General features: G+C 34.8%; 1 protein-coding gene across 6 annotated transcripts; it reads right to left on the minus strand.

The window, feature by feature from the left end:
* Positions 1-1,257: 1,257 nt before the first annotated feature.
* On the minus strand, positions 1,258-14,920 carry LOC139840264 (probable serine/threonine-protein kinase PBL10). Of its 6 annotated transcripts, none has more exons than XM_071830514.1 (7): positions 14,619-14,920; positions 13,600-14,520; positions 12,045-12,185; positions 10,053-10,159; positions 6,894-7,299; positions 6,745-6,806; positions 1,261-1,678 (listed from the first exon to the last, which is right to left on the minus strand). In XM_071830514.1, exons 1-6 carry the CDS (start codon positions 14,838-14,840, stop codon positions 6,801-6,803), a joined length of 1,803 nt encoding a protein of 600 aa, XP_071686615.1. In that variant the 5' UTR covers positions 14,841-14,920; the 3' UTR covers positions 1,261-1,678; positions 6,745-6,800. The 6 variants fall into 6 exon arrangements, with proteins under 6 accessions (XP_071686621.1, XP_071686615.1, XP_071686620.1 ...); XM_071830519.1 differs by having other exon boundaries at positions 13,600-14,516; positions 14,619-14,731; XM_071830515.1 differs by having other exon boundaries at positions 1,263-1,678; positions 6,894-7,251.
* Between the last annotated feature and the right edge of the window lie 714 nt (positions 14,921-15,634).

Consider the following 15,634-nt stretch of genomic DNA (forward strand, 5'->3'; position numbering starts at 1 on the left):
CAATCCCAGACTGCGTTTTTCACTTCCTCTATAGTAACCCATGATTCGATCGAATTCCTCTCGTCCTCAGGAAGAAGACGAGGACCCTGGAATGGCGAGAAAGAAGATCCAAGAGTTCTAGTTTGAAATTTTGCTTTGAAAAATTCCATAAAGATCTCTTTGACCTGCACTGGTTCTGAAATCCAAGTGCCATCTTGAAGCACCCCGTTGATAGCCTGGATGCGTCTTTGCTGATTAATAAGAGAGTGGAAGAATTTAGAATTCTCGTTGCCCTCGAGATCCCATTTGATGCGAGCCTTTTGATACACATCCATATCATGTAAAATCGAAATCTAATTAATCAGCAAAGACGCTGACACCGGTGGATAGTGTAAATATTTTTGTGTGACACCACTAAAATAAGTCATCTAATAGAAAACTTTTTGAGTTTTTACCCAGTGACACCGCTGACTGCCATTCCTAGATCTGCCCTAGCTCGATTTAGAAAAAAAAAATTTACACTAAAAAAAAAATTACTAAAAAATAAGGTTTTTATTAGTGTTTGCGTCTGCTCTCAATGAAAAATTTAATAAATTTTTTCGCCCACCCCATCTGTTAACAGGTTCAAGTTCCGCCACTAGTCATTACATGTTTATAAGTTGGTCAAATGGGTCATAGTTTGTATGCTTCAAATGGATCATAGTTTGTAAGCTTCAAATGGGTCACTGCATGTTTATAAGTTGGTCAAATGGGTCATACTTGGAAGCTTCAAATGGGTCATGGTTTGTAAGCTTCAAATGGGTCACTACATGTTTATAAGTTGGTCAAATGGGTCACTACATGTTTATAAGTAGGTCAAACTGCTGTACTAGTATTCTATTTCTATACACATCACAAAACATGATACATGATACAAATTTAAACATGTGAAGCTGCTGTACTACTATTCACTACACAAAACATGAAACACTAAACTTTACAAACTGCATTTTACACTAAACTTTCGATACACTAAACTGCATTTTACACGAATCACTAAACAACTGCATTTTACAAATTGTAGATGATATTGATACACTAAACTGCATTGCAAACTGTACACAAAACAGGAAACACTAAACTTTACAAACTGCATTTTACACTAAACTTTCGATACACTAAACTGCATTTTACACGAATCACTAAACTGCATTTTACAAATTGCAGATGATATTGATACACTAAACTGCATTATACAACTTTCCTCCTTATCATATCACAAAGTGTAGATGATTTCGATATAATAAACTTTTGTGCAGTTTGCAAAACTTTTCTGCATATTACAAACTGCTGTATAGCAACTGCATTTTTGCCATTCATGTACACACACTGTCAAATGCTACATATTGCAAAACATGAAACATATCGTATTCTATTTTTGACAATATTACAAAAACTTCCATATTACTTGTTACCTCCAATACAGCTACTTCATTCCAATTTTGAACACAGATTATTTTAGGGAAAAAATTATAATAAACAACAAAATTACAAATAAAGAAATCGACAAACTAATCCTTAGTCTTCTATTATTTTGAGCTTCTTTCACTTTAACCTTGACCTCAAGCTTGTTCTTAGCTCGCAACTATCCAGGTATGATCTCATTCGAACAGTTACACATTACTTGATTCACCCCACGAAATTATGTGCATATTGCACCCTGAAAAATTGTAAAAAATTATTGTATAAACAATCAACAAGAACATATTAATTCTTAATGACTTGTATAAAATGATCAGCCTAGCATTTCTTCCACAAAAACACTTAATCATTTCGACTTAATTAGCTAAAATATGGTTGAATTGAAAAAATCATAAAGGAAAAGAAGAACCCTAGAATAGAAGGTAGCAACGATGATAACAAGAAGCCAATAATTGAAGGTAGCAGCAACAATGATAAAATAACTCTTATCTCGTAGCAGTGATGACAAAAAAAAAAAAAAAAAAAAAAAAAAAAAAAAAAAAAAAACCCGAATCTCCTAATCAGTTTTGGAACAATTGTGGGTTAATTTGTAGCAACTGATTAGTTGAATGGCGTAAATGCCCATTATGTGCCAGGCACATGGCATCTTTTAACAGACCACGATAACAAAAGTTTATTTATGGACTAGTGTCGGACAATTATTAAACCACAAGGACTATCTCTATAACTTTTAAGAGTTAGAGATGACCGGCGCAATAAGCGATACAAATTGAAGACCCTAACCAATACAAATTGAAAGGTGCAAGAGTACACCAAATTGAAGATAATAACCATTACATCACGGAGAGATCTAGACCTATCGATATACTACCCCCAAGCCCGACCAAGCTTAGAATAGACCTCCCGACTCACCACCCCATCACAAAGAGCGGTACCCAATGATCAACAAACCAGCAAGCTCCGTCCACCGGGGAACCCAAGAACACCCGCCCTGAGATCACCAAACTGACGAAGAACCCCAACAAACATACAGACTAAACCACTGTATGGGCAGTCATAAAACCCTAGAGACCTAACCCGAAAACCTCATTTTTAGAAATCGACAAAACGACAACAACGGAAACAACAGAGCTCCAACCCGAACCGGAACAACGACGGGGAGGATGGAGCGAAACGAAGGCAACTCGTTAAACTAATGAACAAAACCACCCTAAAAACGACCAACACCCACCAGCATCTGAAATTCCGGCAGGGAACTCCGGCCACCGTAGAGAGCCGCCAACGATAAGCTGAACCGAACCCAGAGAATATAAGACGCCCTTTTTAAAAGGAACTAATAAACTGACGACAACTCACCGACGATAACTCTGGCAAAAACTCACAGGAGTAAATAGAAAGAAACGGGAAATCACCCTAAACAGAAGGGCCGACAACAATTCCAGCAAAAATATGTCGAAGACAAAACTCCGACGCTCTTGGATCTGGCTTTGGAAAGGGAGCAAGGGAGACGACATCAAACAAAAACGGCTACCAACACCTCATCGATCTCAGATCTCACTGGAGATCGTGGGCGCTTGATATCTCAAAAGTGCGAGTGATATCGGCTAAAAAGTCACGTTTTCACCCCGGTATTAAGGCCCAAAAACAATAAAGTTCCAAGATTTATTGGCAAAATACCCACTTAGTCAGTTAAAATTGAAGATCAAGTGATTACGAAGACGGTGCAAAAAGAATCAAGAGAATCGGAGCTAAAACGAAGATTCTAGAGCGAAAGCGATGAAAGACAAGAAATCAAGTTACGATCCAGTGAATTCAGCAAACAAGGGTAAGCCAAACGGCCTGCCAAACGGCTTGCCACAATGGGAAACGGCTTGCCACACGGTCAATGCAAACGGGCACAAGAAACGGGTGGCCTGGTCAAACGGCCCCTGCCAAACGGCCTGCTAAACGGTCTGCCATCCGTTTGCAGGCAAATTTTACTCCTATTTAAAGGGTCTTTGTCATCTATTTTTACACACACTTCAATTCACTTCTTTATCTCTCTTTCTACAATAATAGTCATACTTTCAAGGTCTTCGACTCCGTGCGAGAAATCTAGTACCCGGAGAAGAACGCCGAAGATTGTATTAGGAGCGGTCTGGAGTTTGAAATTGTCACTTTTGTATTCGGAACTCGTTTAATCTACTGGTACTTCTATCCTTTATCTTTATATAATGCCTTCCATTATTATGCTTTGTGATGTTGTTGCCATGATTAGCGGGTAATTATCTTTAGTGTACGTTATAATGTAGTCAGTTATAATGCCGAAATAATATTATGGTGTGTGTATGTTGTCGAGATGCTTTCCGATTATGCTTTAAACTCAATCGCTTTTCCAACTAATAGAACGTAGTTATTGGCTCTGTTATTGGAAAGTCGCGAACCCCGATTCATAGTACACTATATGTGTCACCTCTTGGTAAGAGAAGTCTATCGGATACAACGTATGTTCGACTGAGGCACACCAGTTGTAGTAAGTCTACCAAGACTTGGATTCCGACTGAGAACTCTTTCGTAGTGAAACATCTAACTAGACCCTTAGTACATTGTCGGTCCTAGACCATGCTAGTGTAGTCACCAAGCATATAAACTTCGTAAATGTATGCTGAAGCACAACGGTTGTTGTAAGCTCTACCTCTGCTAAGTAAGGCCATGGAACCCGGTCAGTGCTGTTTAGTACACTTCACCATAAAGTGGTCTCAAGCATTGCACCTCGTTTGAGGGATTCTTAGTTAATTAAGGAACTGTTTGTTTAAACACATAAAGGATTGGACCGTTAGGATAACCGAACGTGTTCATGGAAGTCAAACTTGACTTGGCCATGGTGTTCTTTATGGTTGAACTCTTTTAAGGGTCTAACTACCTTTTAAACCCAATCATTAACGAAAGCATCGAAACACATCACGTCTCTCGGATACGGCAAACCCTGTATTCTATTATGCTTAAGAAAGTTTAGACCTTTGTGAAATGTTGATACGTCACCCAACCGAGTCACTCAATTGGATGAGCCGTCTGAACGTGTATGCCTGTAGTCAGACTGCACGGACGTCGGGGGTAAGGGACGTTATTGTCTATTCAGAATCTTCAAGCTTATCGCATTACCCAGTGACATGTCTTACGACAGGGGCGTTTAGGACCAGTGTAATGAATACAAGGTCCCTACCTATTCATGAGCCAGCATTCCGTAATCTCGGCAAAGTAACTGGTGAAATCATAGTATGCGCTTGTTTTAACCTTATCTGAATTACAAATTTTATTGCATTTACTTTATTTGTCTTATAAACTAGAAAAACCCAAAATTAGGTAACAAACCACTACTCCTTCACCTTAGAATTATCTTAAGCTTTAAATATAGGTTCGATTATACTGATATCTTAAAAATACGACCTTAGGTCATACTTCCCTTACTCATAATAAGGAGTAGTACAATTTAGGCCCCGCTAAATATACATGTAAAACCATTACCCCCTTTTTTGATGACTGATTCTGACGTGTTGCGACCTAACGACACCGCACAAATAAAACCGCCTGTTTTGGCCATATCAGCGAGGTAAAACGCTCGAAGAAATAAACGATAACATACATCATGAGTAATGTTTTAAGTAGAGCTTTTTTTCATCGTTTTTTCGTCTTATGTGAAGTTTTTTTTTTCAAAATTTAGTCCGATTTAGAGTTTAGGGTTAAGGGTTTAGTGACTAAACCCAAAACCTAAAACTCAAAACCCTAAACTCTAAACCGTTTGTATTAAAAGTTCAATCCAAACCCTAAACCCTAATTTCTAAACCCTTAAAAAAACTTTAATTAAAAACATTACTCATGATGCATGTTATCATTTATTTCTTCGAGCGTCTTCCCCCCATTAAAGTGTTTCTTTCTTGATTAAAACACAATTAATATATATATATATATATATATATATATATATATATATATATATATATATATATATATATATATATATATATATATATATATATAGGGGCAGGTTCAAATGAGAACCACTAAAAAGGTGAGAATTGCGAGAACTATTTAATTTAATCGTTTTTATGAGTTTGAATACAACAAATTGCATGAAAACGTTAATTAATGCACATATCATTAACAAACATATGTTCTTTAGCTCAAATTACATGTTAAATTGTTAATTATATGGAACTGTTCACATGTTGAGAAAGAAATATGCACATGGGAATGAGAAACTATATATTTAATTATATAGGTAAAATATAAGTGTTTTTCAACTATTTTATGTTCATTCATACTCTTCATCAAGGTTTATGTGTGATTCAATCTAGTTACATGTGAAAATCTTTATAAATCAAAAGTTTTCGCAGTTCTCGCCTTTTTTATGGTTCTCGTTTGAACTTTTGGCTATATATATATATATATATATATATATATATATATATATATATATATATATATATATATATATATATATATATATATATATATATATATATATATATATAGGGTCATAATCAAGAGGGAAGCACTTTTTAGGGGGAAAGGGGGAAGCAAATTATTTTTTTTTCATTTTTTCGTTTTTTGATAAAACTTTGTTCACGAACATTATAGATTAGATGAAAATATGAACATTTAAAAAAGACACTTTGTGATAAATGTCATTATTTAGGCGGGAAAACGCTCGAATAAAAAAATTAAAACATTCAATGCATTGAATGTTTTGCTGCTGAGTTTATTTGCATCGTTTTGTTTTCATCTTGTGTGAAGTGTTTTTTTTTCGAATTTAGCCCGATTTAGAGTTTAGGGTTTAAGGTTTAGGGTTTTGGGTTTTGGGTTTTCGGGTTTACTCCGTAAACCCTCAACCCTAAACCCTAAACTCTAAACCGTTCGTGTTAAAATATTCAATCTAAACCCTAAACCCTAATTTCTAAACCCAAAACCCTAATTTCTAAACCCTAATAGCTAAACCCTAATTTATAACCCCCTAATTTCTAAACCCTAATTTCCAAACCCTAATTTTTAACCCCTTAAAAAAAACTCAGCAGCAAAACATTCAATGCATTGAATGTTTTTATTTTTTTCTTCGAGCGTTTTCCCGCCAAAATAATGACATTCATCACAAAGTGTCTTTTTTAAATGTTCATATTTTCATCTAATCTATAATGTTCGTGAACAAAGTTTTTTCAAAAAACGAAAAAAAATTACTTCCCCCCAAAAAAGTGCTTTCCTCTCGATTAAATCTATATATATATATATATATACTAATTTTATTGATCAACTCATAAAAACAAAACGAACCTGGATGTTGTTAAAGGATGGAAATTGAAAGATTTTACAATTGACGAAGTCTGTTATCAATTCTGCACAAAGCATATGAGATCTTCAAAACTTGTGACTACAAGAACAAATAATGTATGGTATGTAGATGCATGTAATGTAATACTTACATCATCGATGGGTTGAAACTCGATGCCTTCTATAAAAATGGGACCGCTTCCACAAGAATGGCCATGAAATCTCTTTAGCTGAACCTCAAAATCAATAATTTGACTATGATCCTCAAATTTACATAATTCAATCATCTTCCACGCATCATCTCTTCCCTTTGCAATATATGAATTATAGGATCCCGTTGATGTTTTATATTTTAGGTTCACATATGTGTCACTTGAAACCATTCGTGAATCACAAAATTTGAACACTAAGTAAGCCCCATAAATGACCCCTTCAGATAAAAACTTAGTTTTTATCTGAATTTTGATGTTGAGATCTGACGTCTCTGAAATCTTTGCAACCTTTGAGAACCTGCAAGTACCAGTTATCATTCTATTCTCAATAGTAATTTGAGTGACCCTGCATATATGTATATCAGTAATGCTCATGTACGTACAAGAATATACACAAGCATATCCGTATATATGTGCAATCATGGTAAAAAACATTCTGGTTTTGGTAGAATAAATATCAACCACATAGTCGGATACAAACACATACATAGAATGACATTTGGATGCAAACACATCCATTAGATGACATTCAGATGCATTTTTTGTATGCAAACATATTTATTATATAAAATTCGAATGTATATTTACTAAAATATATATATATATATATATATATATATATATATATATATATATATATATATATATATATATATATATAGTGGTAGGATCAAGAGGGAAGTAACCAATCGGGGGGAAGCGGGGGAAGCAAAAACTTTTCTTTTTTTTTTCGTTTTTTGAAAAAACTTTGTTCACAAACATTATAGATTGGATGAAAATATGAACATTTAATAAAGACACTTTGTGTTAAATGTTTTTATTTTGGCGGGAAAACGCTCGAAGAAGTAATATATAACAATTATCGTGTTTTTCGAGTGTATGTTGAGGTTTTAGCTATTGGGTTTTAGATATTAGGGTTTAGATATTAGGTTTTATAGGGTTTAGATATTAGGGTTTAGAAATTTATGGTTTAGGGTTTAGATTTAGGATTTAGATTGAGTTTTTAACACGAACGGTTTAGAGTTTAGGGTTTCGGGTTTCGGGTTTAGGGTTTGGTGTTTTGGGTTTATGGAATAAACCCAAAACACCAAACCCTAAACCCTAAACCCTAAACTCTAAATCGGGCTAAATTTTACTTCACAAAACATGAAAAAAAACGTTCATATTTTTCACGAACAATATTATCTTGAATGTTATTTTTGTCGATCGTTTTTCCGCCTAAATAATAACATTCATGACGAAGTGTCTCCTCTAAATGTTCATATTTTCGTGTGATCTTTATGCCGGAAAAAAAAATTCCAAAAAACGAAGAAAAAAAAAAATTTTGCTTCCCCCCGAATGGTTACTTCCCCATTGATCCTGCCCCATTGATCCTATATATATATATATATATATATATATATATATATATATATATATATATATATATATATATATATAGTGAACTAATCAACGGGAAAACACTTTTTTGGGGGAAGGGAGAAGTAATTTTAATTTTTTTTTTTTATAATTTTTTTTCAAACATTAAGATCACATGAAAATATGAACATTTAAAAAATACACTTTTTGATAAATGTTATTATTTTGGTGGGAAAACGCTCGAAGAAATAACTCATAACATGCATCATGAGTAATGTTATCAGTTAAAAAAACGAAAAACAAAAAACAAAGAAAAAGAAATTTACTTCCCCTTGACCACATTTATATATGGTGAGGATCCATCCAAATGCTAAGGAACCATGAGAACTACGCGGTCGAACAAATTCTTTGGGTTTTTGTTCGAATTCAAGCAATCTTTTGACTTCAAGAGGTGTAGAACAAAAAAATTGTAGAACATAAATGTGTTCGAAGAGACAAATTTGTTCGACCTAACCCAATTTTTGTTTGACTTCACACAAAAACGTGTAGAACAACGACTTATTTCGAAATTTATCTCGATATGGAGTTTAAGGTTTAGTGTTTTGGGTTTAGATTCCTAAATCCAAAACCCTAAACTCTAAACCATTCGCGTTAAGCACTAAATCTAAACCCTCAATTGTAAAATCATACAAAAATTGTTAGAAAACACTGAAAAATGCAGAACAATAATGTGAAACAAGATGTAGGACAAGAACAGAAATATAGAACGAAAGTGATTTCTCTTGCCCATCCCCTTTTTTGTTCGACCAACGAGTTCTCATAGTTCTCTAGCCTAAAATAGCTCTCATTAAATCACTTCACTATATATATATATATATATATATATATATATATATATATATATATATATATATATATATATATATATATATATATATATATATATATATATATATAGGGGCAGGATCAATGGGGAAGTAACCAATCGGGGGGAAGTGGGGGGAAGCAAATTTTTTATTTTTTTTGTTTTTTTTTAAAATTTTTTTTCCGGCATCAAGATCACACGAAAATATGAACATTTAGAAGAGACACTTCGTGATGAATGTTATTATTTAGGCGGGAAAACGATCGACAAAAATAACATTCAAGATAATATTGTTCGTGAAGTATATGAACGTTTTTTTTCTTTATGTTTTGTTAAGTAAAATTTAGCCCGATTTAGAGTTTAGGGTTTAGGGTTTAGGGTTTAGGGTTTGGTGTTTTGGGTTTATTCTATAAACCCAAAACACCAAACCCTAAACCCTAAACCCTAAACTCTAAACCGTTCGTGTTAAAAACTCAATCTAAATCCCAAATCTAAACCCTAAATCTAAACCCTAAACCCTAAATTTCTAAACCCTAATATCTAAACCCTATAAACCCTAATATCTAAACCCCAATAGCTAAAACCTCAAAATACGTTCGAAAAACACGATAATTGTTATATATTACTTCTTTGAGCGTTTTCCCGTCAAAATAAAAACATTTATCACAAAGTGTCTCTACTAAATATTCATATTTTCATCTCATCTATAATGTTCGTGAATAAAGTTTTTTCAAAAAACGAAAAGAAAAAAAAAAGTTTTTGCTTCCCCCCACTTCCCCCCGAATGGTTACTTCCCTCTTGATCCTACCACTATATATATATATATATATATATATATATATATATATATATATATATATAAACTAGGTGCGAACCTTGATGATTTTTCAGATCTCCACTTGAGAATCCTAAGATTTTTGTATTCAAACTCTGTAGCGGATATCAATTCATTCGTCTTTCCATCCTTGTTTAATGAAACCCACTGATAAATAATAAAACAAATATTCAAACGGTATAGCTATATCACTTGATCTAGAACGCTAGTAACTAAAACTCGAGGGTATATAAAGCAAGGTAAAAATATTCAAAAATACCCTATAAAATTACTAAATTACCTGTTTATGACATGAGTTTGTTTAAGACGTGTTTGAGTCTATCTTTTAAGTAAAATAATACAGTACAGTATTTGATGCATGTACGGATATAGATTGCGGCCCAGTTTCAAGTGTTAGACTACAACAACAAGCCCAATTCCACATGTGTGAGGTATGAGGAAGGTGAGACGACAATCCTTCCTCTAGGATAGTATATATGAGTATTTTTGGCCTCCTAAATTAAATATATCTTTTATTATTAGGCTTGATGATAAATGTGGTCAAGGGGAGCAGATGGTGAACGTGGACAGGAAGTCAAGGCTGAGCTGGATTACAATATGTTTGAGTTATTTTATTGTTTCATTAGGGTAAAACTTATTTTCTACTTTTTTTATTGATATTAATTCTACGTGAAATAAAAGAAAGTCGTGAAAGTTTTTCTTGTTCAACCGAGAATGTTGTGTTTTCGATTGAGCCCTGAAGGTTTTAATCATTATCCTATCTTTATTATTTTAGCCACGATCGTTAATCCCCATTATGTGATCAGATTCCAGGCATAGCTAAACAAGAACATGGTGGTCGGTATTACTGGAGATCAAATCACAGAATCACCGAGATAGGCGGTGGTAATGATCCTCGTGATGGTGAGATTGCTCGTTTGCAGCAACGAGTTAGGGAGTTAGAGATTGAGCGTTTGCGACGAAGGATAGCAATATTAGAGTTGGGCAGACATCATAAATATGATGAACGCTATGCTTTGGACCAAAAAAAGACCGGTGGGAAGATATGAATCCATTCGCTGATGCGCCGAGAGAATTCAGACGGGACCATCATGATGATCCCTTACGGACCATTGGTACGAAGGTTGATTAAATTTTCAATCTGGAATATAATCCTAAACCTCTTGTAGATGAAGATTCCGAACCCATCTATGATACTGATGGTGAAGAGGCACAAGAGGACGGAGTACATCTCACCTGGTCACCTTCGGGATCAATAATCATTGGTGAGACTGACTCGATTTTTGAAGAAATATACGGGATCATGGGTCACCAACCTTCAGGTTTTATCCTGCCTCCGACTTCACTAAATCTGGTGGCTGCGGATGGTCTGAAAAAAGAAGAAGATTACAAAAGTGCAAGTCTTAGGGGCATAGACAATGAAATCTGGGGTAATTAGCATGTGACTGCGTTGCACGTAACAGGTCCAATGGTCAGCCCAGAAGTTACGGAAGTAATAGGATCTGGTATTTTCAAACTATCAGTTTCTACTATTGTTGAAGAGCCTCTTGTGTTGTAGACTCGAGGACGAGTCTTCTTGAAGAAGGGAGGATGATGCATGTAAGGGTATAGATTGGGGCCAGTTTCAAGTGTGGAACTATAAGAGTTTTTTGGGCCTCCTAAATTAAATATATCTATTATTATTGGCTTGATAATAAATGTGGTCAGACAAGAAGTTATGTTAGTTATTTTATTGTTTCATTTGGGTAAAATTTATTTTCAGTTTTTTTTTTATTATTGATATTAATTTTACGTGAAATAAAAGAAAGCCGTGAAGGTTTTTTCTTGTTCAACCGAGAAGGTTGTGTTTTCGATTAAGCCGTAAAAGTTTTAATCATTATCCTATCTTTATTATTTTAGCCACGATCCTTAATCCTACTTTAAAGTAAACATATTAAAAGTTAGTTGTATGAGATTTGTACATTAAAAATTAAAATTTAAATTCAAACATAAGAGTGTAACACAAAAATAAGAATATACAAGTACTACGTACCATTTTTCCATTGTCAATGGACATTCCTAAACAAAGACGAGCATAAAGTTCCTTTTTGGTGATTTTATTGGATGGCATATATTTGGACATCTTCAATATATCCTCATAATCACGCAATTTTTGCTCACATTCCCACTCATTCTGAATGCACAAGAAAAAAGTTTATATGTCAGTTATTATGTCAATTCAGACCTTCCAGCTATAGAGATATTGATGAATACTTTTAACCAAATAAAAAAAAATCATGTCATATATGAGATCCAAAACATATAGCCATGTAATTGAATATGCCATGGGCGGAACTCATAAGGGGCAAGTGAGGGCCCCAAGGGCGATTCTATATATAGAGGTGTGGGGTCCTATGACCCCACTATCATGGAATTTTTTTTACTATCTAGTCTTTAAATTGTATAGGACACCACTAAATTTAGCTATAGGATCCATATAATTTCAAAATTTGTGTTTTTTTAGAGGTAAACAACCATTAAAGTACCATTTAAATATAATTAGTTTCAAAAAAAAATTTGGGACCCCAATGAGATTTCATCCTAGAATCGCCACTGGAGGGCCCTCACCCCAAAGTGGGTGGTGTTATAGTGTATTTTCTTAATAAATTTAGTTATATCTATATTTTAATCAATTCGCCTCACCCTTCGGAAAAAAAAATTTGTTTATTTCCCTACCCCGCCAAACGTATTCAAGTTCAGTTATTGCGGTTAGACTATTCATTACAATGACTGTGACTTGGAGACATTTTAGAGTTTTTGGGGGGAGTTGAGATGGGACGACCCTGACGTGACATGGTCATTTATTTGATGGTGTGTATTAGGCAAGGTTGAAAAAGACGCGAGACGGAGCCGAAACGGTAGCGACTTCAAAACGTCGCAACGGAATAAACGGGGTCGAGACGAGGTCGAAACGGATGTTGACTTTTATATATATAAATATATATTTACACATATTATAGAGCTAAAAAACCTTCGTTGACAAGTTTGTACATATAATTGCTATTAGCGTTAATATAATACAAAATGAAATACTAAAATAAGTCAATTTTTATTGATTTGACTGACTTATGACCGATTTTAACAGAATTTCTGACTTTTGACCGGCGTTGACTCAATTTTTTCTGCATTTGACCTGACTTTTGACTGTTTACAGGCTTATAAGAAAACAGGACGGGGTCGAAACGTTTTAGTCACCAAAACGCCGCAACGGGCGTCACAACGGACGCCGTTTACAACAGTGGTATTAGGTGAGAGCTATTTTAGAGGTTTTGGATGATATGACAAAATATAAATGACAATAGAGTGGAAAAGGGTAAAATAACAATAATATAATGTATTTAACGACTTGATTTTTCTCCGTTGCAAAAGTGCCCAACGCCCCCATTTTTGACAACAATAAAAGGCCTGTTTTTTTTTGTTTTTCCAAACAACCACCTAAGTAAAAAATGTGCCATATGTGAGGCATTTGGTGAAAATAACGCCCATAAGGGCTAGTCTTAGTGGTTCTCCTTTGTTCAACTTTTGATTTATCCTACCAATAAACTTACATGGATGTTGAGAGCTTCCTCAAGTTTAGATATCACCCAAGCCATATTCGGACGATCTTTTTTCAAGCACAGGTAGGCAACTTCTGAAAATATACTTATCGATTCTGTTTGGGTTTTAAGATCGTGAAAGGTGATCTCTTCTAGTATGCGGTCTTCGTAGCAGCGTACTGCCAACCAACCAAGGAAAACTTCGTACTCATCTTCATATTCATCTTCGTATTCATATTCTGCATCACTTTTTTGTTCACGGCTTATAATTTTTCGAAGTTTATCTTGTGGATACTTTTCTGCCTTTTCTATTGCCAACTTCCCAGATAATATCTGAAATAAAACGACTCCAAATGCATAAAAATCTGATCCTGTTGTTGTTGCACCATCTGACAAAAGTAACGGATCAAGATAGCCTAGCCTGTCATGACCTTTAGATGTAACAAAATATAAGATTGATGCTTTCCAGTCACCATCAAGTAGAATCTTGCTAGTTTTTATAATGTCACCGTGGTATGTGCTTTGAATATTATCCAAAGAATGAATATGAGATAGCCCTTTCGCAACACTAATAGCTATCTTGAGTCTTAGTCCCCATGTGAGACTAGATTTGTTTATATGCCCATCAAGACTTCCATTACTCGCATGCTCCATAATAATGATTTTCTCATTATCTTCTTCACAAAAGCCTCGAAGCGGCATGATGTTATCATGCACACAAAGAGAAAACATTGTAACCTTTTTTAAGAATGCATTTTCTCCAAAACAATCAATCTCATCAAACCTTTTTACAGCAAACACTTTTAGTCCCATAGTAAGAGTGAGTTCTCCTTTGTAAATTGTACCAGACGATCCCTTCGCAATAACATTTTGATTATTGAAACAATTTGTGGCAGACTTGATTTCTTGTAAAGAAACAACTTCAACCCCTAGCTGCAATACATATCAATTAAGCATTAGTTAGTGTGACACACTTACACACCCCAAATCATGTTTTTAAGTGTCATATACAGTAAAAGGTTACAGCTTACGTGCAATGTCTGCGATTTTCTAAGTTCAGTGATGACATCAGCCATTGTGAGGCGGTGATTGGTTGTAGTGCAATGTAAGCAAACATGTGTTAAAGCTGCAAATATGTTTATGGAATCCATGGTTCTCTGGAATGATGACAAGGAACTTTTCTGAAACTCTTTCTGTAGATACGAAGCAATGATCTGGTATGGTTTATTGTCTGGGAAATATTGATTGGCCATGTTAACTAGATTATATTTTTCATTTCGAGTGATTACAAACCTCCCACAAAACACTTCCAACAAAACCACGCCAAGAGAGTATATATTGTTAGGAAGAGGGGATCGCCTGGACGTTGGGAGATATAAATTTGAGAGAAAAACAACTCTATTACTCACAAGAATAGATTTACAGAGTATTACAAAACTCTTAAAAAAAACTCTCAAGCTCACACACACTCTCTAGGTTGTGATTACACTTCTCTGAATGATTTGGGATGATTTACAATTGAGGTTTGCACCTCTATTTATAGTAAAAATTCTATGGAGGTGGAAGGGTGTGAACGGAGATGGTGGGCGGCCGTCATCGTGTTCATCTTTGCTTCTTCTACATGGTGTTCAAAGAAGGCTACTTTGAACATCTAGAAGGTGAGCTTCTAGATTGTAGGCTGGAAACTTTCAATTCTCCCCCTCCAGCCGAATCCACGAACATTCCAGTTATGTCTCTGCATAACTCCAACTTCTCTCGAGTCACCACCTTTGTTAACATATCCGCAGGATTCTCCTTTGTATGGATCTTCACTAGTCTCAACAGCTGTCGATTAATTACCTCGCGTATCCAATGATAGCGAATATCAATATGTTTTGTACGGGAATGGTACATGGAGTTCTTGCTCAAATCTAGAGCACTCTGACTGTCACAATGTACCTTGTACTCCTTTTGCTTGATTCCAAATTCTTGGAGATAACGCTTTAACCACAACATTTCTTTTCCAGCTTCTGCGGCAGCAATATACTCTGCTTCAGTTGTGGATAAT

The sequence above is a fragment of the Rutidosis leptorrhynchoides genome, chromosome 4 (assembly GCF_046630445.1).
Source record: "Rutidosis leptorrhynchoides isolate AG116_Rl617_1_P2 chromosome 4, CSIRO_AGI_Rlap_v1, whole genome shotgun sequence".
NCBI classification, from domain to species: domain Eukaryota; kingdom Viridiplantae; phylum Streptophyta; class Magnoliopsida; order Asterales; family Asteraceae; genus Rutidosis; species Rutidosis leptorrhynchoides.

Coding starts and splice junctions, on each gene's coding strand:
- LOC139840264 (XM_071830514.1), bottom strand. CDS start 14,840: ATGGCCAATCAATATTTCCCAGACAATAAACCATACCAGATCATTGCT. Junction 14,521..14,618: donor GAAAATCGCAGACATTGCAC/GTAAGCTGTAAC, acceptor TATGTATTGCAG/CTAGGGGTTGAAGTTGTTTC. Junction 7,300..10,052: donor AGATCTGAAAAATCATCAAG/GTTCGCACCTAG, acceptor ACATATATGCAG/GGTCACTCAAATTACTATTG.